The sequence below is a fragment of the Diadema antillarum genome, unplaced genomic scaffold (assembly GCF_040938485.1).
Source record: "Diadema antillarum isolate AM-2024a unplaced genomic scaffold, OU_Dant_1.0 seq00000786_RagTag, whole genome shotgun sequence".
In the NCBI taxonomy this organism is placed as follows: Eukaryota; Metazoa; Echinodermata; class Echinoidea; order Diadematoida; family Diadematidae; genus Diadema; species Diadema antillarum.
Genome location: NW_027271674.1, coordinates 503,398 through 531,146, shown reverse-complemented (window position 1 = coordinate 531,146; position 27,749 = coordinate 503,398). Strand labels below are relative to the sequence as shown.

The 27,749-nt window shown below is 37.3% G+C and overlaps 1 protein-coding gene across 1 annotated transcript; it reads left to right on the top strand.

Annotated features, from left to right (window-relative positions):
- Positions 1 to 350: 350 nt before the first annotated feature.
- On the top strand, positions 351 to 27,541 carry LOC139739179 (uncharacterized). Its single transcript, XM_071649794.1, has 3 exons — positions 351 to 1,702; positions 4,655 to 4,816; positions 27,230 to 27,541. The coding sequence occupies exons 1-3, from the start codon at positions 497 to 499 to the stop codon at positions 27,539 to 27,541; spliced, it is 1,680 nt and encodes a 559-aa protein (XP_071505895.1). The 5' UTR covers positions 351 to 496.
- The last annotated feature ends 208 nt before the right edge of the window (positions 27,542 to 27,749 follow it).

The window sequence follows — 27,749 nt, the reverse complement described above, 5'->3', positions numbered from 1 at the left end:
GTTATAAAACTTATCTCTACATTCTTTATGCAATAATACAGTTGTATTATGTAACACGGTTATTAGAAAAGAAATGATATATCAAATTACAGGCCTTCTTTCTCTCTCTCTCTCTCTCTCTCTCTCTCCATCTCTTCACCCTCTCTCTCTCTCTCTCTCTCCCTCTCTCTCTCTCTCTCTCTCTCTCTACATGTTAATATTCCTACGTGTCTGCGGGTATCTACGTACACTCTTATATTTATAATATTGATTGGTGGATCCACTCAACTTTATGGAACGTGTTGAATTGGATGATATCTATACGAATTTAAGTATAATAGACCAAAGCAGCAAAAGTAAGACACCAATAACATACGACGATCTTCTGACAAACAATGAAAATGGAAATCTTTCAAAGCGTCTTCTGATCCAGGGAGAAGGAGGTGTCGGTAAAACAACACTTTGCGCTAAGATTGCCTGGGACTGGTGCCAGGGACGGATTCTCCAGGATCTGGACATGGTGCTCCTAATACTTCTTCGAGATATCAAGAACACAACAAGTATTGGTGATATCGTCAAAATGTACCTCTCTCATTCAAATACGGCAACAAAGACGAAGATAGATGACTATATTTCAACCCATCTGAGCAGGATTATCATTATATTTGACGGTTTCGACGAGTTTGACGAAAAATTAAGTGAAACGAGCAGCAGTGAAGTCATTCGCATTCTACGAAGAGAGCAATACAATTCATGCAAAGTAATTGTCACAACACGCCCTTGGAGGACAAATGAATTCATGATGGACAAGAGTATTGCCGAAGCTTACACTCTTCTAAGCGTCGAAGGATTTAACAAGGAGAATTTATCAACTTATATTAGGAGGTACTTTCGAATTAGAGAGGACAATCTTGCAGAAAGCTTAGTCACTTTTATGCAGGAAAATGATGTCATTAGGTCGAACATGGCCCCGTTTCCTATTTACTGTGCAATGTTTTGCCTCATGTGGAACGACTTCAGTGAAGAGAGACGAAGAGAAGTGCAAAAATTGCGCTCTTTCTCCCAGATTTTTGGAGAAATGATCTCTTTCCTGAAAGAACACTACGCATCAAAAGTTTGTGAAAATCTACAAAATCAGAAGATTGTTAAACAATTAAAGGAAGCTAGTACGGCAATTCAAGAAATAAGTGAGATAGCGTTGGACGGTTTATTGGACAAAAATCTCTCATTTCCTGAAGAACAATTCAGAGAGTGTCAAGATGCCATGGTCACATGCTGCAGAGTGGGTGTTTTGACTATAGAAAAAGATGTCATCCCAAGGGAACGTCGGCGCGATGTCAACATTTCATCCTTGGTTACATCAACTGTTTCTTTTCCCCACAAATTGTTTCAAGAGTACATTGCAGGGGTATATATTAAGGATTTATTCGACAATGATCATGCTAAGTACGACGAGGTGAAAAACAAACTTCTTAGTCGACCTGAGGAGTTCCGCTACGTACTGTACTTCACCTCAGCTTCAGGGAATGAACTCGGCCTGGATATCATTAAGGGCCTGGTGAGGTGTTATGACCACGATTTCTGCGTTGACGTTGCGTTTGAATGTCACACTGAGGAGGCAGCAAGGGCAGTGGGAACACAATGGCATGAATACGCACTGTGGGTTAGTTCACCAGAACACACAGTGTCAGGCGTGGTGTTCATGGTGCACTACAACCAAGTGGTGAGTGACACAACTTGAATATTGGTATGAAATATGTCAGAAAATATAATGTCGAACGAAAATAACATTCCTTGTGTGTGGGGTGTGTGTTTGTGTGTGTGTTTCCCCTGTGTGAATTTGAGTGCATAATCTACAACCTCAACAGCTTTATCAACATTCTTTTTAGACCTGGAACAGGCCCTATTATTTCGTAGGGAAATCGTTTTTATATAACATTCTGAGCAATTGTATTAACGTTTTAAGTATTAATGTTATGTAAAATAATTGCCCTCCTCGCATGATACATATGATGACTTAATGTGTAAGTTTAATCTGAATTGCTATGACACTTATTTCATGTCTTGTTATCAATTGGAACGTTTGGTGGTAAATTGTATGAAAAGTTTTTCGTCGTGGCTTTTAGAAAAAAAAAATGTTATGAGGAGTCAAGCAAAATGTTCTTATTGCAAAATAATTGGACTCCACGGAGTTTCAACGTCTACTGAAATGAGACCCTTTGCGAGAGTTGCATTTGTCAAAATGCCCTTTGTAGTAATCACCCAACCTTGCCTATAATAAAGACGCCGTGTATTTCAAAGGGAGATGTCAAACTAAGTATTGTGTATAGTGTTTTGAACATACAGCTACTTAGGGCACCTAACACGAGTATTGATGTAATGCAATCATATTCATCGCCCCTCTACCTTTCTCATCAAACTGAAAATGCCCTCTTTCCTTCCGAGTTGTGATCAGTGAAATGACGATATGAATAGAACCTGTATAGAATGATCTTTTTTTTTCCTCTGTGAGTTTCAAACCTCCAGTCACTACTTAAGGATATAGGCCCACAGTCAGGACGAGGGGAAGACATGGTGAGGGTTAGGACGTAAGTTACTCGGTCTAACGTTAGACTAGAGTTCTACACTAGCTTATCTAGACTGGGTTTAATTTCAGCCTTTAGGCAGCTAGGGTTAAATTGGGGGTTAGAATCTGATTTCAGGCTGAAATCTAACTTTGGGTCGGCAATGGATTCAACTTTAGGGCTATGATTTGGGTTAGGGTTAGTTAGGGTTAGGGTTAGTTAGGGTTAGGGTTTAGGGTTAGGGTTAGTACAGGGTTAGGGTTAATAGGGTTTTAGGATTAGAGTTTTAACAGCTAGGGTTAAATTTGGTGTTAGAATCTGATTTGGGGCTGAAATCTATCTGGTCGGCAATGGATTCAACTTTAGGGCTATGGCTAGAGTTAGGGTTAGGGTTTTGGTTTGGGTTAGGGTTAGGGTTTGGGGTTTTAACATCTAATGTTAGGGTTAGATTTGGGGTTGGAATCTGATTTTGGACTGAAATCTAACTTTGGGTCGGCAATGGATTCACCTTTAGGGCTATGGTTAGAGTTTAGGACAAGGGCTCCTTTAGATATAGGACTACACTTGTTTACTAGTGCTCTGACGTACCCCTTTAATTTCCATATTTAAGCTAGCAGGTACCATGGCAGTAACCCCGGGAACCTCCCCGTACACTCTGCACGCCGTTTGCTGGCGAGAACATCGTATTCTAGCAGACGACTCTCATGCCCACTGCCTACCAGTCTCACAGTATAGGCCTCACGCTCCTTTTCCGGGCTCCTATAGAAATCTGTGTTAAATGCAGCATATTCCATGAATCATTAAAAATAATCGAATCATATTTTTTTTTTTAAATTGAAGCAGATGAAGGGAAATTTTCTCTGCTTTCAAGCAAACTACATATTTTGGGATGTTTGCCAGCTCTAAAAAAAAAATTAAGAGCCTCCATACTAGACTAGTCATCCAGTCACTCTCAAAAATGATAAAAAAAGCAAATTACCTAATACATCAATAAAAATTCATTTAAAATACAAAAACCCTGATTCATTCAACTTCTTCATAACTTGCAGAAGCTCCTGTCCTCAAGCAATGTCAAACACTACCAAAAGTGGCAATTTTCCACTTGACTGATTTTTAATGATTTTTGGGGTAAAAAATAACATTACCTCATCTTTGTACTGCCTTCCCGGTAGGCAATGCGCGAGTTGAATTAGGAGCGTGAGGCCTATAGAGCAGTCAAGTGCTTCCAAACACTTTTGTAACGCTTTCATCTTGTAGAGATATTAATTCCGACTACAACGATTTACAACTTTCTACATTTCATGCTTGTTTTCAGCAGAGTGGACCCCATCAAGCTACAATGCACCATGTACTTAAATCCAATCAATGCACCCTTACTGGCATTATACCTTGGGTTCGGTGAAATTGGATGTAGGGCCCAAATAGACAATAATTCAATGACATTCATTCAGTCCAATTTGAAGGTTTAAATGATGGATACCCTGAAAACATCTTAAAATATCAAAATAATTATTCATAACATATTATATCCAGGTAAATATTTAAGTTTAATGAGCAAGAAAGGGAAGTTCAATTTCACTGTTCCATGGAGCATTTGAGCCCACCACCAGGCCATATGATGTACTTTTACAATATATATCAATGTAAAACTAGATATAAGGATTAGAGTTCACAGAGGTTAGGTTATGAAGGATAGAATAAGATGGGATGGGAAATGGGGGGGGGGGGGGGTTCCAGGACAGGCCTACAGAATAGCCCTACATAAGGGCAACAACAGAGAGCATGAGTACAGGTTTATACATTTTATATGTTTTGTGGGGTTAGATGCTAGACTGATTGGATCTGGAGTCAGAATGCAAGTGTTCTTTATTCACTGTTCTCCAGTATTTTTATTCCAACACATTTACATGGTCACAGCCTTATTGACTTGGCCTGTGAAAAGCCAGCATACCACTGGATCATCACCCGCACTCCTGTCCGTCTTAGTTTCTAACTGTTTGGAATAATGTTTGCTCCACTCTTCCGCATTCCGAACTGCGAGTACTTTATCAACATTATTCTTCTGTGAATAATTACTTTCCTCTACTGTCAATTCATGTTCGTTCTATCAGCAATCGCTACATATGAAAGACGTGAAGTGCGGAAGAACTGTGTCACGTGACTTGGCGGAGGGCATGTGCTCCAGCAGTGTACTCCGTAAAGTACTGCTATGGGACTCACATTTTCACGTGGAATTCTACAAGATCCTCGGGGCAGAGGCTTCAAACTGTCTGGTAAGAACTTTCATGTATTATCATGATCTACAACACATGTCTTTATGTACAGACTACAGATGAAGTGTTACTAAGATATTTCAAAGAGGAAATACATTAAATGGATGATAACAAGAAATGTAAAGAAAACAATTTTAGGTGCAAACAATGTTTCCTTGCAGAAAAAAAAAATCTTCTCGAACAAAGAATCCAAGTTACATCTGAAAACATATACTGATCATGTTATAGTAGGTGTTTCAAAGAATATATATATATATTTTTTTCTTTTGTGACCATCATCACTGATTAAGAGGGAAAATCCTTAAGCAGTCACGAAGAACATAATGCGATCTAAATCATAGTATGCAAGTTTGAGTGAAATCAAGGTCAACTTGTATAGAATAAAAGCATCGTTAAAAATATATATGGAATGTTTTTAGATATACATTTCACCGCAAAAGTGATGTTGAGGGTATCATAAGTCAACACAAATCGACATGCATTTGGATTTCAGGGGCCCTTTAAGGTGAAGGATTATCCCCATTTTTGGCTGCAGGTCTTCAACTCTCCCTCCCCCCCCCCCCCAAAAAAAAAAAAAAAAATGCGCTCGAAGCATCGCGGTAAACTAGGACTATGTAGTCATTTTCTGTAGACGCAAAAGGCAACACAGAAACAAGGCTGCAATAATAGATTATGATCAATAAAAAGGCGCACCTGGCATCCTTTTCAACGCCATCATCGTTATCGTCAACTAAGCTTGTTATTAGAACTAATTGAGTAATATATTTTCCCCATCTTCTTTGTGACCAACAGCAATAAGCCCTCAACATTTGTTGTCCTTGCTAAGTTTTCTGAATATCCTTGCCAAGACATACACGAAATGGACACTAGGATTTGATCTACTCTAATCATTTGTGTAACGAATGACAATCAGTCCGCAGAGTCAATGCAAACCAGGTCATTATATGCAGGGTTCTAGAGGAAGCTTTACAGGGGTTTTCACTCAGTGCGGCATAAAGCTGCTACAAAGATGGGGAGGAAGGAAGGCTTCTATGAGATCGGCGTCCGGGGACATGTAGGCGAAGGTACCTCTCAATCTGAGAGTGCCACACGAAGTTGACAATTACATTCGAAACGCCTGACATATATTCCGCCTTAAAGCATATATACTTCAGGCATAACATCACATAGCGACGAATGAACCCCCATGATGATTATGCACATAGATTAAAGGCGATTGTTTACTATCATGTTTAGGACACTGGATGTTCCTACTACAATGGGAAGTTATATCAGAAACCGAATGGATTATGACGTGCAATGAGTATTTCTTGCGGCAATCATGCATGGGTAAATACCTCTTGTCGAAATGGAAACCAAATCCTAGCCTCGCCACTGTGTCCATGTATTTTTATTTATTTGTGTATTTTTTAAGTCTTCTTTAAAAGCAAGGTAATCCCATTCAGTGCCACAAAGGCCTGCTTTACAAGGAAGCCCTGCGTTGATATACATTACATTCAAGTGACATTACATGTGCACACAATAAAAAACAAGAACAAAACGAACGTGTAGAAGTGAATGAGTGAAAAATAATCCCCCCCCCCCCACTTAACGGAAATGAAAGGCAGAGTTCAAAGCCTGACGTTAATGGCGAACGATATAGTCAATATTAAACTGATGGGCGTTTAGAAGGCAATCCAGGGATAAGACATATGATGCACAAAGTGTCCGTTTGGGAATTAAGTCATTTAGCAAACAGTAATAATAATGACTTTCTTATGGGGGACTTTGATCACAATTTAAAAAAAAATATCTGCGAAACCTTCAAAAGTAATCAACTTTTATCATTTGATTGATTAATTGATTGATTGATTTTATCTCTGAATTCCTTTGTCATATATAAATGAAATACAAATTCAATTGAACAAACTAATGGACCACAGTATAATTTGAATCTTACAGTTAAAACAATAAATGACTAATTCAAATATTTTACTTTTTTCCCCTGACACAATGCAAAATGGAATTCAACAAACTATTTTGTGCGTACATTTATGCAAATACACGTTACAGTATATCTATTGCTCAAAGACAAATTATGCAATTATCGATGTAAAGAAATTCAGGAGACTATTATTATAAGAAAACGCTTGACGAGGACAATAACCTCAGAAATTATTGCCTATGTAGGAAACAACATTTAAAGAATATAACATATAAATTACAAGTCACTAAGTGGCGATAAAGAGAATGAAAGAGAAGAATGAGGGTACAAAGTGCAGCGATGCATTGTGTAAGATGTGAAGTGTTTGAAAAAAAAAATACAATAAATCTATTCTGCGTTCTTCTCTGATGCTTTAGGAACGATAGCTTGTGCGTTTCCATGGTAGCATTTTCGTCATCATAAGAACGTGTAATATCAGAAAAAAAACAAAAAACGTATATGTTCAACGAGTTCTCGGACTGCAAAATCATATTTGGTAAAATTGATGCTTTTTGGATGTCAATATGAAAAATCTAATTGTTAGAGAACAACAAACACCGTCGGCAGCAACTCGATAGCATAGCACAACAGAAAGATGAGAGCGGGGAGAAACATTTTTCTTTTTCTCTCACGGTAAAATTCATCGTCGACGTTGCACTCGTTTTTCAGTTATGCAAAAGAAAAGGAAGTTACAAGTAGGTAAGTGCCCTCATGCAAGGTCAATACAAGTGTGATATCTTTTATTCGTAATATTTTTAACCTCGTGTTTCGATATAATAAAGTCATTTTCAGGTCAAGTATCTCGCCATCAAGTAGAATGTTTTTTTTTTTTTTTTAAGTTGTATTTAACTACAGTCAAATCTGTCTTCGCGGCCACCTGTCTATAGCGACCACAAGCTTATAGCGGCCAATAAAAAAATCCCCCGCACAAAATTTCTGTGTCAGACCTTTTATATAGCGTTCACCTCTGCATAACGCAGCCAGCGACCACTCATTTTGTGTCCTGAGGTGAACCTGCGTATAGCGGCCACAAATATTTAGCTGAACTCTAATAAGCCATAAATATACGTTGGCTTTCTACTTCATTGCGTGAATTATACCGACTCCTATCTCATTCACAACCACACAGACATGACTGACAAAATTAATGCAGCTCTTTGCCATGAAAAGCCGTCTTTCCACTAAACTTGGCTAGATCTAGGCTCTAGTAATGTCGCTGTAAATAAAGGTTACAAAGGCACAGACAGCTCCTAAAATGATATAACGGCGCAGAATTTGACAAAGATTAAATGCCATTGTATAAGGGGAATGGGGTACTTGTCTGGGTATTGTTTGTTGCTTACGTCAACTTCGCACAAACTCAGTTGTAAACCCATTCATTTAAACCGGTACGAACCAGTACAGATCCTCAGGCCCGAAATACTGTTTTAAAGATCAAAAGAACAGAAATAGGAAAAAAAGAAAACAAATAAAATGAAGCCAAAAAAAAAAACCACATACAGAAATACCTGCACATGCAAACTTATTCGCTCGATTGTTTGTTGTTGTTTTTTTTTTCTTTAGAACAACGTGCGGAATTTCATGCTGTTATGGAATGCAGGTGTTGCAATTCAGAATGGCCACTGACCTGTCTTTGGCGGCCACCTGTCTATGGCGGCCACTTTGGTTGTTTCCCTTCGGTGGCCGATGTAGACAGGTTTGGCTGTATCTGTACTCAGCAAGATAATTTATGTCGCCATAACGACATGTAATATCTCTTGAAGTCGAGTTGACTGTGATGATTCATTTTGCTATACGATGACATTCACATTTTGTAAAGGGTACTTCTTGAAAATAGTATAAGTGCATCTGTAGATATACACCTGTGGACGCATTTGGAAACGAATTTTGAATAGCAAGATAATGTATGTCACCATGACAATTATTCTTTTTCAGGAAGCAAACTTTGAAGATGATTATTTTGTATGTCACAATGACAGCATGAGTTTGGGGAAGTCGACTTAGCGAGATACTTCAAGCAGCTATATCGGCATTATCTTTTGAGACATTGATCTGGCATGATGATCCTTTGAACTGCTTGCAAAACAATTAAACTTTATTGGATTTATATATCAGGGACTCAGATCGAAGCTTGCCAGGGAGCAGCGCAATGTACAAGTTTGACTGCTTTCACAGACAGACAAAAGTGATCAATGTACAGCGTGAGGGCGCTATTATGTGGGAGTAACTTCATGTGGAGTAGAAGGAAGGACATTAGAAGTGTCGCTTCGTTGTTGTTGTTTTTTTTCCTTTACAGCGCTTGTTATTTGTTTTGAAAAGATTTTTTTCTTGACATTCTATTTTCTATTGTATTTAATGAACCACACGTATTTTCAGTTCAGTCGGGGAGCCTGGTTAATTCGGTATATAATACTTCGAATAACGATATGAAATATATCAGATAGTACGTTGTATACCCTGCTTGCACTTCATAGCTACATTACAATGTTAAATTCCCCACTTAAAAACATATTACTCTAGATTAGGCAACGATAATCTGTGTTCTTTACTTTGGAGATTGCCTTCATAAAACATCGCGCGACGTTACTCCTCTTGCATGTCCTGTTAGTGTTCAAGGAGACTTTGCGACTATTTCGTCCAGTTTTGTCCCGCCTTTTTTAGTACATAGGGGTCATCTTATTCTTTTAACGTCTTCATCCATTATTCATTATGTTTTATGACATCATTTCTTACTTTGATTTATTCAGTGTACATGTGGATCGTTATGACTGACAATAAATTTATTGGTCCGCACCTGACCAAGAACGGTAGAAAAGCAAGTGATATCAACTGCCCATTAAGTATGAGGATCACGGACTGTAGGGAATGACGAAACCATCTTTCATCCTCTGACTGAACTGGTTGGGTCTGTACATTCCTATGTGTGAAAGGAGAGTACATTATACTGCTTTCCAATAACGTCGTTATTATTGTTGTCGCTACATAATCATATCAGTGTGTCGATTAAGTAAAAAAACAAACAAACATGTAGCTTGATCTAACTTCTATAGCTTTAAAATGTCAGCACATTACATCGTTAGGTGTGGTTTTTGTTTGTTTGTTTGTTTTATTCTTCTTCTTTTTTTCCCATCTGAGAAGATGGTTGGATAGCCCATATTCAGCTACTTTCATCTGGTCTTCCATGGGGTCCAGTTTGGTAGTCTTACGATCCTCCTCTACAATGATCTCTTTTCTTTTTGTTCAATTATTCCTTCTTCCAAAGTTTTACACCATTTCATTAATCTCTCATTTTTAGTTTCACATTTCTTTTCCGTTATTTTCTTCAGATTGAAAGATCTGACTTTATTTTTTTAGAAGCGGCCATAATTTTCTAAATCAGTCCTCGGTTGGAGAAGACTTGGCCCAATGGGTGTGCGCTATGCCACGTCTTTCGAAGTTCATTCTGTGGTGCCCCTACTTGCCCGATAGTTTCATCTCAACAGCCGCCACCTTAGAATCATCGTGCCAGGTAAGCCTATGTTGTCTTTGACTTTTATTGAAATTAGTGATTTATTGCTGGGAGAGAACTGTATTTGTATTTTCGAGAAAAGATAAAGAGCCAGATGTGTATTATAGATTAATGCAATGACTCCTTTAGCAAATCAATCCTATTCTATTTGATATTGACATAACATTATTTGTAACTTCCATCCTCCTCAGCATTATGACATTCAATGTATGAACGAAAGAATAGGTATGAACACTTTTCATGCACTGACAAATGTACAGAAATCGGGTGCAATGCGTTTTCTTCCGTTATCCGGTTGGGCTTTACACAGTCTTTTCTATACTGACGATTACAATGTTTCTCTCTGATAAGTGTTATTATTGAATTTTTGCCATGAAACAAACATTGCACAAGCAGGCAGAGAGGAATGAGGGAAGTTAGAGAGAGAGGGAGAGAGAGAGAGAGAGAGAAAGATAAAAAGGGAGAGAAGGGAAGGGATATAATAAATAGAGAGAGAGAGAGAGAGAGATTGAAAGGGAAGATGGTTGGATAGCCCATATTCAGCTACTTTCATCTGGTCTTCCATGGGGTCCAGTTGGTAGTCTACGATCCTCCTCTACAATGATCTCTTTTCTTTTTGTTCAATTATTCCTTCTTCCAAAGTTCACACCATTTCATTAATCTCTCATTTTCAGTTTTACATTTCTTTTCCGTTATTTTCTTCAGATTGAAGATATGACTTTATATTCTAGCAGCGGCCATAATTTTCTAAATCAGTCCTCGGTTGGAGAAGACTTGGCCCAATGGGTGTGCGCTATGCCACGTCTTTCGAAGTTCATTCTGTGGTGCCCCTACTTGCCCGATAGTTTCATCTCAACAGCCGCCACCTTAGCATCATCGTGCCAGGTAAGCCTATGTTTTATTGAAATTAGTGATTTATTGTTGGGAGATGACTGTATTTGTATTTTCGAGAAATGATAAAGAGCCTGATGTGTATTATAGATTAATGCAATGACTCCTTAAGCAAATCAATCCTATTCTAATTGATAATGACATAACATTATTTGTAACTTCCATCCTCCTCAGCATTATGACATTCAATATACAAACGAAAGCATAGGTATGAACACTTTTTATGCACTGACAAATGTACAGAAATCGAGTGCAATGAGTTCCCTCCGTTATCCGGTTGGGCTTTACACAGCCTTTTCTTTACTGACGATACAATGTTTCTCTCCGATAAGTGTTAGTATTGAATTTTTGCCATGAAACAAACATTGCACAAGCAGGCAGAGAGGAGTGAGGGAAGTTGGAGAGAGAGAGAAAGATAAAAAGGGAGAAAAGGGGAGGGATATATATATATATATATATATATATATATATATATATATATATGTGTGTGTATATATATATATATATATATATATATATATACAGTATATTGAGAGAGAGAGAGAGAGAGTGAGTGATTGAAAGAAAGTTCATTGGGGGATCGCTAAATACGGTAACGTTGTGCAGGTGTATGGCGCTGTATACTATTCCCAGGAAGTAAACATTATACACAATATGTTTTTTTTTTCTTTTAATAGGAGGGGATAAGGCAAAGGATATCGTTACTGAAACACAGACACAGAGACACACATACATGCAGGTTAACAAACAAAGACTTGTCAAATTCGATTCAAATCAATTCAATTCATTCATAATAATAAACGAAAGAACTACACAACACTAATGATGATATGTTAATTTTGGCTTGAAATAAACAAATGTATCTTTTTTTTTTACTCAAATAAAGAAAGAACCTTACAGCAAATTAGTTTTTAAACCAACCAGCGACGTCACTGGCTGTAGCTATCTCACGTCTAAAAGGAGCGTATTAGGCCTATTAAAACAATTATTATAAATTATAGACCGGGTAAAATCGTTTTGATAAGATGCTCGGGGAACGTGATTTTTTTTTTTCTATCGTATATTGAAATCTTGTAATCACAAAGACTGCACGCTACGTGGGCGTCTACGCAATGTTTGTGCCTCATAATAAATGCAACTTTTAGGATAAAATGGAATAGAGTAAAGATACTTAAAGACATTTTAACGATGACACTGGAGGATTCTGTGTGTGAAAATGTAAAAGGTATACTGTATTTGTGATCACTTCCTCGCTGACAAAGACCCCAAAAAGCAAGATGGTGGAGCAGTAATTTCCAATTCGTAAGTCACAACTCATTATTTGAATCTAGACGGAAGCAATATACCTTAACGCGAAGGCAACTCCGTTGTCTTTAACTCTTCGAGGATGTCGAGTCATACAATAGCAATGAAACACCTTCCTATCATCTTTCAAACGGTTTATTCTCTCCAGGCTTGACATTGTTTCATGCTGTTGTCATTGACGATTAGTCATAGAGAATGTTACCTTTGCTACAAGAATCCCCTGTCGCATAGCATCGCTCAATAATGTAACTCAATACTAGACGTTGTGATTTTTGTTTGTTCGTTTGTTTGTTTTTCTTTGAAGTGATGAATCCTTCTTATTGACGCTAGAAACTGGTGATTATTATTTCGATGTGTTCCACTGCGAAGATCGTAACATATACACAACTTAGTGGATTCTATTTCGTTGTCAGCTTCCAAAGAGTATAAATTCACTGTTAAATTTGTAACATATCGTAACGTGTATAACACTTCTACAATGGTCTTTTTTTACGTGTTTAAATATTTCTTCTTGCAATTTTCACACGATTCATTAATCTCTTTTTTTAAATTTCCACATTTCATTTCCGTTATTTTCTTCAGATTGAAGATCTGGAAATATGGATTAATGTTGATGATGATGATGATGATGATATCCTAAAGCTCTCCTCGGTGGGAGAAGACTTTGCCCAATGGGTGTGTGCTATGCCACGTCTTTCCAAGTTCAGACTGAAATGCGCCGACTTGCCCATTAGTTTCCTCTTAACAGCTGCCACCTTAGCATCATCATGTCAGGTATGTACATGTAGTATTTGAATATAATTGATATGAGTGATGCAGTGTTGGGAGAGGACTGATTTTTTTTTTTCGATATAGATGAAAAAGATTCTGTATTGTAGGGTAGAGTAGTGACTCCTTTAGCAAATCAATCTTATTTTACTTGATATTGACATAACTTTATTTGTAACTCCAGTCCTCCAATGTCAGCATTACGAAATTCAATGAAACGGAAGAATAGGTATGAACGCTTTTCATGCAGTGACAAATGTATGGAAATCAAGTGCAATGCGTTTCTTCCGTTATCCAGTTGTGCTTCACACATTCTTTCTTAACTAACGATACAATGTTTCTTACAGAGAGGTTTCATTGTGAGAAGGTGGGGGGGGGGCTAATGCGGCACAATGAATTCTCTTTTTTACAATAAAAAGGAATAGAGTAAAAATACTATTCTAACCGAGAATGACACTGGACGACTCTGTATGCGAAAATGTGAAAGGTATTTGTGATCACGTCCTCGCCGGCAAAGACCCCAAAAAGCAAGCTATGGAGCAGTAATTTCCATTCGTAAGTCACAACTCATTATTTGAATCTAAACGGAATCAATAAACCGTAACGCGAAGGTTACTCATGTGTCTATGATTCTACGAGGACGTCGAGTCATACAGTAACAATGATACACCTTCCTATCATCTGTCAATTAGTTTATTCTCTCCAGGCTTTACATTGTTTCATGCTGCTGTCATTGACTATCAGTCATAGAGAATGTTACCTTTGTACAAGAATCCCCTGTCGCATAGCATTTCTGAATAATGTATCTCAATACTAGACGTTGTGATTTTTGTTGTTTTTTTTTTGTTTTTCTTTTAAGTGATGAATCCTTCTTATTTACGCTAGAAACTGATTATTATCATTTCCATGTGTTCCACTGCGAAGATTGTAACAAATACACAACTTACTAGATTCTATTTCGTTGTCAGCTTCCAAAGAGTATAAGTTCACTAATTTGTAACAGATAGTAACGTGTATAACACCTCTACAATGTTTTTTTTATCGTGTTCAAATATTTCTTCTTGCGATTTTCACACCTTTCATTAATCTTTCTTTTTTATTTCGACATTTCGATTCCGTTATTTTCTTCAGATTGAAGATCTGGACATATGTCTTGAAAATGATGATGATGATGATGATGATATCCTTAAGCGCTCCTTGGTGGGAGAAGACTTTGCCCAATGGGTGTGTACTATGCCACGTCTTTCCAAGTTCAGACTGAAATGCGCCTACTTGCCCGATAGTTTCCTCTCAACAGCCGTCACCTTAGCATCATCATGTCAGGTATGTAGTCTTTGACTTTGATTGATATGAGTGATCTATTGTTGGGAAAGGACTGATTTTTTTTTCGAGAAATGAAAAAGAGCCTGTATTGTAGGGTAGTGTAGTGACTCCTTTAACAAATCAATCTTATTTTACTTAATATTGACAAAACATTATTGTAACTCCAGTCTTCCTCAGCATTATGACATTCAATGTATAAACGAAATCATAGGTGTGGACTCTTTTCATGCAGCGACAAATGAATGGAAATCGAGTGCAATGCGTTTCTTCCGTTATCCGGCTGGGCTTTAGATAATATTTCATTTACTGACGATGCAATGTTTTTCTCCAATAAGTTAGATTATGGAATTTTTGCCATGAAACAAACATTGCACAAGCAGGAAGAGAAGGGTGGGGGGGGGGGGGGGAGAGAAAGATAGATAGAGAGAGAGAGCGAGAGAGAGAGAGAGAGAGAGAGAGAGAGAGAGAAAGGTTGTGACCGTGCACCTCAAAACGAACATAAAGTCGCACACACTGATTTTGCGTGAGGATGAAAATAAGTGAAATGGGTCAACCTAGCCGAACTTGACTTTTTCATATTTTCTGAAAGAGCAGGTCTTCTTTTACATTATGCTAAAATTTGGTATACTAAAACGGGCAGGAAAGTGTGTTTTTTCAGCAGTTTATCTCGAAGATTTTTGGTAGAATAGTGTGATTAGGTGTGTCTTTAGAGTCCCTTTTTCATTTCTGGAAAACCTTGTCCACACTCTTCACTTTCAACTCTAATAACTTTTGACAGGATAGTGCTACTGCTTTGAACGTTGACATTAATTATGGACAGAATGTGTTAATGAGGCATGCGTAATTTCAGTTTAATCTGATAATCCCTTCATTGTTGTTACTCTGGTGGTTTACTTCCTGTTTTTTGTCCCATTCATCGCGCAGCCAGCACGGTTTGGTAAAGATTAAGCGCTTGAATAGACACTGTTCTTCAGAGCCTCTTTTCTCAGTTCACACTTTTCCTGAGTTTGTGTTTTCTTTCCAATATTTAGATAGGTTAGGAGAGTCCATTTGATTTGAGTTATACATCATTTTAAAGCTTAAAGTCTGCTCTTTCAGAATATGGTCTTAACTAAAAATTCACGTCTGGCGACTTTTTGTTTGTTTTGAGGTGCAGGGTCATTATCTATCTATATATATATATATTATATATATATATATATATATAGAGAGAGAGAGAGAGAGAGAGAGAGAGAGAGATTGATTGATATAGAGGTCAGTGAGGGATCCCTAAATGCGGTAACGTTGTGCAGGTGGCGCTGTACTATTTCAAGGAAGTAAATATGGTACACATTATTTTTTTTTCTTTTAGAAGGAAAGGAGAAGAAAAAAAGGATATCGTAACTGTTACACAAATACCCAGACACACATACATGTTTCGGGTAAACACACAAAGAGTTTGGCGAATTCAATTCAATTCAATTCCATTCATTTTTGGTAAAAGAAATATTAAAACATATCATAATGATTATGTTAATCTTGGCTTGAAATAAACAACTTAAGTAGAAATAAATGACATATACATGTATGTATACATATATTATAATTGTCATTATTATTATGATTAACATCATTATTTTATCATTTTTTTAATGTGAATGTTTGCATTCGGTTCGATGACGCGTGCAGTGGAGGTAGGAGAGTGCACGGACCTCGGTTTCAATGTACCATTCGTTCACAAAGTGTGCTTGTTTGGGTGTAAGTGCGTTGTGTCCATAATTATGATGTAGATACGTAGATTATGTCAGGAGTTTTGATCTTTACTGCAAATTTGTTTTTAAAACAACCAACTACGTCACTGGTTGTAGCTATTTCACGTTTTAAAGTAGCGCATTGGGCCTGAATAATAGTCATACATACCGGGAAAACTCGTTTTGATAAGATAATCGGGATCATGATTTCTTTTTTTCTCACATATTTTTCTTGGAATCCCAAACACTGCGTGCTACGTGTGCAACTACACAATGTTTATGCGGCACAATAAATCCGACTTTGAGGATGAAATTGAATAGAGTAAAAATTCTGACCTAGAATGACACTGGAAGACTCTGTGTGCGAACATGTGATAGGTATTTGTGACCACTTCTTCGCTGGCAAATATCCCAAAAAGCAAAACGGTGGGGCTGCAATTTGCATTCGAAAGTCACAACTCATTATTTGAATCTAGACGGAAACATACTATACCTTAACGCGAAGGCTATTCATGTGTCTACTACTCTACGAGGACGTCGAGTCATACAGTAATAATGATACACCTTCTTATCATCTGTCAAACAGTTTATTCTCTCCAGGTTTTACATTGTTTTATGCTGATGTCATTGACGATTATTCAAAGAGAATGTTACCATTGCTACAAGAATCCCATGTCGCATAGCATTGCTCAATAATGTTACTCAATACTAAAAGTTGTGAATTTTGTTTATTCGTTTGTTTCTTTGTTTGCTTTTCTTTTATAAGTGATTAATCCTTCTTATTTCTCAGAAACCGATCACTATCATTGCGATGTGTTTTGCCGCGAAGATCGTAACAAATACACAACTTAGTGAATTTTATTTCGTTGGCTGCTTCCACAAATTATAACTTAACTAATTTGTAACATAGTAACGTGTATGATACGTTACCAATGTTCAGAAAATTCCGAAAAAATAGAGAGAATCAGAAACATATGAAGGAAAATAGGTCCGTACAGTTTAAAAAATTGTGACTGATTTTTTTTTCCATCTTTCTGATACAGATCAGCGAACTTCAACTATTTAATCTGCGTAACGTCTCAGAGTCAGTAGCAGCAAACTTGGCTGAATTTCTGTGTCGTCTGCCACAGCTGACACGTGCCGATCTCCTTGGCCTAAACCTGCCAAGGACATTCTATACGACAATTGCCTCCCAGGCATCACGCTGTAAAGTAAGAATGTTCAAAATGGGAGGGGGAGGACATCAACTACCGAGCGTGATATTTCGAATTATTTTACCATTCAGTTATGTCTCTCAGGTGGCACTGATTTCGGAAATCCGTCAATCCGATGAAAATATTATAATCGAATACTTCCCAAATTCTTATGTAAAAAAAGGAAACGTCTCAAGCAATATCATTTAAGTCATGTGTAATCCTCATCCGTATCAACGCTCGACAATAAATGACAGTTTTGTGAAAGAAAATGTATCAAAATGATTTTTTTTTAATGCAACGAAGTAACATATTCAAATTCATGAATATTTTTATGCAACTGATTGGCAAAATTCCCTCCATAGACATATAATAAGCACTGAATTGATCAGTGTTTTAGTAGTAGCCATGATTAAAAAAGCAAAAAAAGAAAAAAATGGGCGTACATACTGCAGTAGGATTCGAACCTACGAATCTTGAATAATTACTCAGTACCCGCTGCATGCGGTAAGGATTAGAACCAACACTTGCTATCAGGCGAAATCTGGTGATCTAGTGGAAATGACGCCTGTCCGATGACTAGAAGGTTATAGGTTCTAATTCTGCTGGAGGAAATACGCCCATTATTTTTTTTTTTATTTTTTAATCACGGCTACTACTAAAACACTGATCGATTCAGTGCTTATTTACGTCGATGTATGACAATTATTTTGTCAATCAGTTGCATTGAAGGTGGATGTGTCATTCCATATTGGTGACCCGCTACAACAAAATGGTCCTAAAGTCGCGCACGGTCGAAGCCGTGAAAATCGAGTTTGAAGTTAGAGCATCAAAATTGGTCTAAACTTACGATTTTCTGAATTTGACATATTATTAGAGTCTGACATGTCTTCTATCATGTGTCGAAATTTTGAAGCAAAATGTTAAAAGGAAAGACCAAAAAATAGCGTTTTTCTGGGCCATGTTTTTATGGCGTTTCCACGAAGCAGAAACTGGTTCGAACATTTGGATTGAGCGCCACACATAGGCTCCGCCCCTAACAACGACCAGAGTGATCTCATTGGTCAGTTTGCTGCTTGCCGCTAACCAAAGCGTGAAGCTCGCACACTGCCCAGTCGACTGGTGCGTGCGGGCGGGGTTGCGCTATGAATAGCCGCTTCTCCTGACATCCTGGTCACTGATTGGTCGGTGAGGAGACCGCCGACGCTGTGTTTGAATGAGCATTTCGGGGGTTGCTAGGGCTTAACTTCTATTGTCCGGAGGTTAATACTGACTTGCGTGTCTCTTGATTGTGATTGCGTCGCAAGGAGAACTTTTAGGGCGCTTTTCTCGAAACAGTGATTTCCCAGACGTCTTGAAATGCGCTCTTTTAAACATCGATATCTCCGCAGCCGATTATTTTTATAAGATATGTTATATATCAATTTAAAGCAGAAAGATTAGGGAATTGTGTCATGCAATTTTCGAAATATCGACCTCGCCCGACTTTAGGATCATTTTGTTGTAGCGGGTCACATTGGTAAAAACACGGTACTCAAATATTCAGTATGCTGCCAGGAAACAATTTCCTTTAGAGAATATCAAAATATCTACGAACAGTTTAAGTTATATAGTGATTGACATAGATTATGTGCCCTTTTTCATATTGGTCATCATGTTATAGGTGGAATGCATCACCATCAATGAAGAGCCGTTAAGCTATTTACTGGATGCTTATCAAGGAGGCACAAAGGTATACATACTGTGTTTTTTATCTCATCGATTATCATACCTTATTAATAATGAACTAGCATTGCCTAGCTAGACAAACAGGAAAAAAAAATCAAATCAAATGCTCTGTTAAAAACTGCACGCACTTGAAACATTTTTTTTTCTATCAACTTCTACATGAGACAGTTTCGTGAATTTTATTTTTGATGTCCATATTTTTCTCAGTAAAGACTTTGTGCTGCGTCATGCTGTGATGACGACATCATGTTTAGCACTAGTATACGTCTTAAAGATCTCGTCATATAAATTGATTCATATCACATTTTCGTCGATCATAAATGTGGTCGGCCAATTTTCATCAACAACTTTATTTTTTACATTATTTGTCTACCGGATTGTACGAAGACAGTATCAAGATTTGGCCCGTGGATTTTTGTGCACCTTTGACATTTTTATGTCAGGTCACACCTTTAATAGAGGTAACTTCGAAAATGTTTCATCCATAAGTCACAATGGCTACGAAATTGACATTAGGAAATACGCCAAAAGTGAATTATTGCAAATCGCTGCCAAACACGTGCTGAGCGATAGTCTGCCAAAGTAGAATAACATTTGATTGCATACTATTAGCAGGTTTGCCAATCGATTCAGCCAGTATATTCTTAGTAGCGTATACTTCCCATTTGTTCTGGATAATCTAAAAAAATCCCATATCGATTTGCAATTTAAACCTAGTCCAATTAATTATTTCAATTGTATATATTATATCAATAGCGTAATTGTGATCAGTGAAGTGAAGCATGAGAAAATAAAGGTGAGAAAACATGGAGAAAAGGGTAAAAATGCATTAGCGTTTTGTTTTATACCTTTACATTAGATGTTTCCTTTGATTTAAAAAAAGTCCTCAATGATACATAGGCCTACATTTTCTTTTACCGAAGAAATGTCAGTAGCTTTGCAGAAGAAAAACAAAACATTGAATATAAGAACATTATGCACTTCAGTTAAAGACATTTGTTCCGTTCCAACAATACCTAGCGCTAGTAGATTCTTAGTATGAATTGGAAGAGATTTATCAAACAAAATAGAGGGGGTCATAATTCAATCAGTTTTATTGTGGCTTCGAAACAGTCATCTCTGGCAATATCTAGTTACCCAAAAGCGATGGTATCGACGTCTACTGGCATGTCGTGTGCTGAAAACATTCACTTTTTGATATCTTCGCGACGTGCGCTGCTGGCTGCGCAAAATGTAAATGGAATTAGCTTTCTTATTTTGGTGCTTTCAGCTTTGCAACAAAAGTAGATTGCTTACTTCAGTATCAGATATTAAAGGAAGTGTAAAAGGTGAAAGGAAAGTTATTTTGAGCGACGACAAGCAACGTAGTATTTTTGAGGAAAAAAAATCTGCAGTGCGAAGTTCCATAGACGAAAAATTGGCCGAACTTTAAAGATTATCACAGAAGTTGCGAATTAACACTAGCAATGCTTACGATAAGAGTTCACGTAACCGAGGTACCTTATTAGGATCAGACGAAAATTTACAAGTCATCTTTAACTATCTGACCAAACTTGGTCTTTCTATCCAATCATTCTCCTCTCACTCTCCAATAGACACTAAGTGACGGAAACGACTCAGAAGGCGACAGCAGCCGCGAAACTGGCCAGGGTTCTTGGGAAGAAAACGTGCACTCTCCAGACGAATCTGAAACAAACAGCTAAGGAAGCACGTTGATATTCGCGGAGTTGGTTTCTTGAAAGGACCATAAAAACGAAGGACACATGCAAGAGGAAGAAGAGAACAATCTCAGAGAGCGAATTCAGTGCTGCAGAGGGAAACTGACTAAGGCTCAACGTCATACAAAGAGTCACAGAGTTCTTAGACATTGATGTGCAAGCCACCGAAGGGTTGGCGGGTGGGGCGAAGAAGTAAAGAAAGGAAGTAAGGGAAGGAAGAGGATGAGAACATGGACCAGAACGAAAGGACGCTAACAGAAAGACATAGAAGCAACATTTGAATCAGGAAAGAAAGCTAGAAGGGACAAGAATGACAACGAAGGGAGGACGGGACGTATAGCACTGTATAGTAACGTTCTGGCCGTCCACGATCTGGACGACGACACAGCCAAGATTCAGAGAGCCTCAGTGAGCTGAGCTGAAATACAGTCCACGACTGTCCACCCCGTTATAACGAAGTCCTCTGGACAGGTAGTTTTCTCCCGTTATATCGAAATGTCTTTGTAACCGAACAAATAAACAATACAACAAATAGAGCGGATAATGTTTCATATAGTCAATTGATTGACATGTATTTATAATTCAATTATGATACATTTCGTGGCTAGACGGTTTCACATGCTTTGCTGAAGAATTTGTATTTGAGCTGCCTATATTGCATGTATATAGAAAAAGGTGTGGTTGTTTATAAATCACGAATATTGTGTGTACAGTATATACTAAAGAATGTTCACCATACGGACATTCCTTCATAGTTCTTGGAAAGTGCATACAAGGTGTCTTGCAATGGGACTCTTCATTATCATTATATAGCTCATAGGATGTTATCGCCTTTTGTCTTCTTCCTCGTTATGTATTATTTTGATGGAGACTCATTGCGTTGTGAAATGCCATAGATATTCCTTGTTTAGGACGAGCTTCCAGTCCTGCTTCTTGATTAGATTCGCTATTTTGTGACTGGATGAACACTCTTATGATGAGACAGTGAATTTGACTCAAATCGAATGAACCCAGTCAAATCTACATGATTCACGGAACTGTACACTCCCATAGTAGGACCTACAGTAATATCATGCATGCATCGTGCAGTCTGCTTGAGCAGTGGGATTGGGGTTACATCCTGATCGAGAAATGATATTGGGTTGGTACTTTTGAGTTTAGGCCTCAATCGATTAATGAAGTTAGGTTTGCATTCTGCTCGAGAAGAGAAGTTGGGTTTGAGCCTTGCTCGCCAAATAAAATTTGATTTAGTCCCTGCTCGAGCAGTGCATTTTTGATTGCACCTTGCTCGACGGGAAGTCAGATAAGGTTGGCAAGGTGCCTGGGTAGTAGGCTTCCTTTTATACTCATTCTAATCAGTGAACCTATGTTCCATTTCAATTCGAGTCACATCCGACTCGACCACTTCCTTCATCAAATATCTGGATGATATTCTTCTCGTCATTTTTTTTTTCTGGAACCCGTTCAATCATGAAAAATAAAATACACAATCTCAGTGATATTTCAGTATTGCAGTTTCGGTACACCACTCCTATGAAAAAATGTAATACATGCTGAGTCATTATGCGTTGTTGAATTAAATAATTTGAGGTCGATGTTTATGGAATTTAGCGTTGCTGGTAGTAGTGCTTTGATTGGTCAAAAAATGTAGAGGGAATGAATATAGGTGTAAATGTTCTCACATGCGTGTGTATGCTTGTTATTTCATAATGTCATTTAATCGAGAGAGCCTGTATGGGACTCTTATCACTTGCGAAATTTACAGTGTGTGTTATTTTGTTGCTACAATCGCATTCCCGAATGTAGCGTTGTCTCTCTTCAATAAATTTCCACTGGATTGAATTGGATCTTTAAGAACTTGTATCATTATACATATGTGTGAATAAATGTATATATATATATATATATATATATATATATATATAGGGATACATATCAATGTATAGCGTAAAATGGAGAAGATTATTAACTTTGATTATGATCTTTTCTCATTGCAATCTGATTTTTTTTTTCATTTCCATAAAATTAATATTAATGTTAATTAATAATTGTTTCGCAACATTATGGAGGACGACACATTCAGCATACATTTAAATAATTCCAAGATTTTCAAAGTAATCAATCTTTCGTTGATTCATTTTCATTGCAATAGATTAGTACATTTGTCTTTATAGATGTTGGTCAACACCGATTATTCCGTGTACATCAGTTTATAGTAACAGAGGCGATAAAAGCATGAGACATACAGATGTCTGCAATGTTATGCCTGGGCCTACCCCTATTTTTATTTCAATTCAATTAAATTCCAAGTTTATTTCATTTCTAGACAAAACATATGTTTCACTGAGAATTAGGTTAACAGATAAATACATTTACTATCATTGACGCGAACAAACATGAAACAAGACTGTAGACAACAAAACAACTTCTGAAGAAATGGCTGTACGGGGCAAAACGGAATGGACAAGACTAACAAACAGAAGACAAAAAAGCGAACAAAAACGCACAATGGAGACTGCGATCTTCGGCAGAAGCATGTCAAAACTATTTGATTCATAATTATCCTACCCGCCAAAGTGACGCATTTCACCTTCCACGTACTCGAACAATTTTCGCTAAAAAAACGATAATATATACGGGTCCTAGATATTGAAATGACCTCTCCCCCGAAATAACAAGCTGCTTGTCTTTATATTCCTTTAAACGCAAATTAAAAGAGTCTTTATTGAGTGCATATCTTGCAGAAACTGAATAAATGTAACGTCTTATGTAATATTGTGGTATGTTATTGTCCGATCAAACATTCTTGTCAACACGACGCAGATTCCATTTTAGGTCTTGCTGTCAGGCTCTCCGAATTCATCATTATCAATTCCACATTCTACTTCGCTTCCCTCTCCTCCTCTTTCCCTCTTTCTCTCTCTCTAGCTTTCTATACAAAGCTTGACGGCGGACACCAAATGGCTTGATAGCTGTACATGTTACTTCTTGTGTCTTACTGATCATATCCTCACGACAGCTTTAATGCAACAAGAGTTTATAGTGTACATTATGTATATACCTAAGTAGGCTTCATGATTATGCAAATCATGTTGTCCTCCTGAAACCAATGATATATCGGTCACAGTAATAGTTCACATTTTAGTTTTTTTTTAATTTTTTGTTTCTTATTTGGCACTCTTACATCATCTGGTCTTATCTACTATCCGTTCTCCGTTTCTTTTTCACAAACACTGATTACTCGGGGCTTACAGCCAAACAAACTTGCTTTCATGTAGGTCCCGCCATACTTTTCTTTGATCAACCCCATCTCGATTTCGAATTTGACCAGTTATTACATACTGTGTTATCACCATGTATATTGTTGTGTTTTGCACATTGTTTACAAGGTGAAAGAACTTGTTTGATTTCTGTTATAATGTCCACAAATGAGAAGTATGGAAATAGAATGAATTGAATTGAATTGAATTGAAGGAGAATCAGATGATAGTTATGTAGAAAAAAAAAGTGATATTGTAGCGCCTGAAAAGAGACAAACAAGGAAATAGTGGGACGAATGAACAGGAGTGACAGATGGAAATTCAACTCCTAGACGCTTCTGTCAATAGCATAGATGAAAACAAACATCCAAAAGATTACAATTAATTCTTCAAAGAGGAGAAGAAGTGAGTAAGTCATTATGTGAGAAAAAAGACCTAGTGGCTAGTTTAGTACTGTAGAGTCATATTACGATTGCAATAGAAAAGACTTCAGTCTCCTCCTGAAAGAATATATGGATGGGGCATTATTTATACAATGATTCAAAGAATTCAAATACTTGGGCCTACATAAATAGGTGTATTTTAGCAAGGATCGTTCGTAAAAGGGTTAGAAAAAATTCATTGGAACGCCTAGGGGGATATTGATGGAATTATTGATTTTGAGGAACATAGAATAAAAAGTAGATAGAAGAAAATTTTGATATACGTGTACATAAATTGCCCTAAATTGTGTAAAAACAAATTTTTAATTCTAAGAGCTTGATAGAGGAACACAATGTATTTGTACGAGAACGTAGAGGGGAATGACAGACGCGGAGAGCTTCCTTTTGCAAGAGGGACACTGTTTCAAGTAAATTCTGATGCATGTTGCCCCAACCTGAAACTCCATAATTCGAATGAGGCAATATTAACGACAAATATAACATAAGTAATGATTTTTGTGGAGTATGAAATTTCCATCTATTTATAACGCCTATATTACGCGATATTATGTTACAAACATTATCAACATGTGATTTCCAGGAAAGTTTATCATCCACAATGACCCCAAAGAATTTAATCCTATCAACATTATTACTAAAAATCATATATTTCGTTTTTTTTAGCATTGAGTGATAACTTATTTGCTCTGACCCAGTTTGGCACTTTATTCAATTCAATATTGATCTTGTGAACGAGAAAATCAATATCATTATGGGTAAGAAATACATTTGTATCATCTGCAAAATGAATAAAAGAGAGGTCATCAGATACGCGACAAAAATCAGTTCTATAAATAATGAACAATAACGGCCCTAAAAGCCACATTTAACTTCTCTGATAACTGACTAATTGTTTTTAATTGTAACAATTTTTTTTCTATCTTCTAATGTAAATAACTCTTGAACCATTCCAAGGCCTTTCCATGTATTCCGTAATGCGATAATGCGATAATGCGATAATTTTATGATGTAAAATGCTATGATTGACGGTGTCGAAGGCCTTGGAGAAGTTCAAGAAAATACTAACAAAAATGCGAGTGATTATCAGTTGCATGAACTACTGTATCAACGAAATGTAAAAGAGCATGCAAAGCACTATGCTTCTCATTTTCATGCCAATGTTTATACAATGATAGAGTTGTGATGGCACTATAAAAGCATCGGTTTGATACCTAACATTGTCATACTAGAAATCATTGTCTCATCTCCATAACAAAATTAATGTGAGGATAAGCCAAATCTCCTTTAAAAGGCTGTCCAGACATTATTCGAACTAGGACATAAGCCATCAATATTGAGCACAAATCATTTCCTTTAAATAACAACATTCAATGCACTACATTACAATGTTCCAAGCGAGATTTTTTTTCATAAAAACAATGAAAATTATACTAATCAAATGATTAAGAACAGCCAGAACAAGGGATATCTCCACATTTTCTACTGTTATGCGAGTGAGGTTAAACCGAAATTAACTTTAATTGGTAGATGATAACTAAATGCAATTGGTACTTTAAAAAAATCATACCAAAGTGTCATCAGTACGTCATTTACTTATCAACAAAAACGCTACACATTTTTAAGGCAATAAATATTTCTGCTTACACCTGCACATACTCTAGGATGGAACTCGAACTTACGACCTCCTGGTCGATAGAAAGGCGTCATATTCCATGCGTGGATAGTTTTCATGCGTGTTTTGGCTTAGAAAAAAAAAAAGATGACATAGCCGAGTTGCACCTATTTTGATTACTTTACTTCAATAAAAGGTGCATTCATATCAGGGGGCTTCATATTCGGTTTGTTTAAACAATAATGAATAAAAGGAAATCAGTAATATGATGTAATTTCAGCAGTGTGTCGTTATTAAAGCGTCATCTGGTAATGGTACAGTGAAGATCGTTGTCATCCGGCTTTTTATTCCCGTCCCCAAATGTTGTTTCCATCTGTGAAACAGAAAGCGTCATCTGTGAAACAGAAATTAAAGAGTTGTGAGGTAAATGTTTTCATGAGAGGCAGACAGTCATGTTTAAGCTACAACCTGGCATTATATACCGTGAAAATATATTTAGTCATTTCAATATCTGTTCCAGCAGATTCTATTAGTTTGTGATTACTTTCGTGGTTTGTTCACATCGCTGAATTCGTAAAGAGCGTTGACGACCACTTTGTCATCCTCGGCAAAGAAGTCGTAATCGTACAGGTGAAGATCGATGTCATCCAACTTTTTATCCTCATCTCCAAATGAAGAGTTTGTTCGCAAAAACCGATAAGTCCATATTTGCCAAACGGAGATATTTGCGATTAAAGGTCAAGAAAAACAAAGAGAATAATAAGAAAAAGTTTGCTTCTTTCGACCATAACTTTACAAATGTACCTTTATAATTATGTAGTGATCAAGATATCCTTTGAAAGGTATTATTTTGTACTTTATGACAGAGACCGTGCTTCAAAATCTTCAAAAATGGACTTATCGGTTTTTGTGAACAAACTCTTCAAATAATGTTTCCTTTGATTGATCTGGGATTTTTTCGTGGACCTGAGGGTGCTGCAGAGATGTACGATTCTCTTAGCAATCTGGGAGCGCAGCTGCTCCGGATGAATGAGCAGAGATCATTTGGTAGACGTCGTGAGAATACTGAAGAGATGTCCCCTTCCCTGCGTCATCCCAGAGTGCTGCTCCTGGTGAATGACCGGCGACCGTTTCGTAAAAGTGACCTTGCTGAGGAGATCCACTCGTCGCTCCACCACACGTTTCGTTTTGCAAGTGTGTTTAAGGATCCTGCGCCTGCTGATTACACAAAGAACGATCACGAGAACGGATATCACGCTGCCGATGATGATGCCAGTTGTTGAAGTAGGGGGGTGGGGAGGATGGCATGACATCCGTAAATGAAGAATAAGGTGGGAACGGCGAAGTAGACGGAAACGGCTTTGCTGATGGTGACGGAAGTATACCACACAAGATTGGAGTGACATTCGAAAAGGGTTCAAGTTTAATGTTCAGTGAATGAAATTTCTGAAAGTGTTATTCCAGTTGGTACGTAAATCAGCCACCAGACAT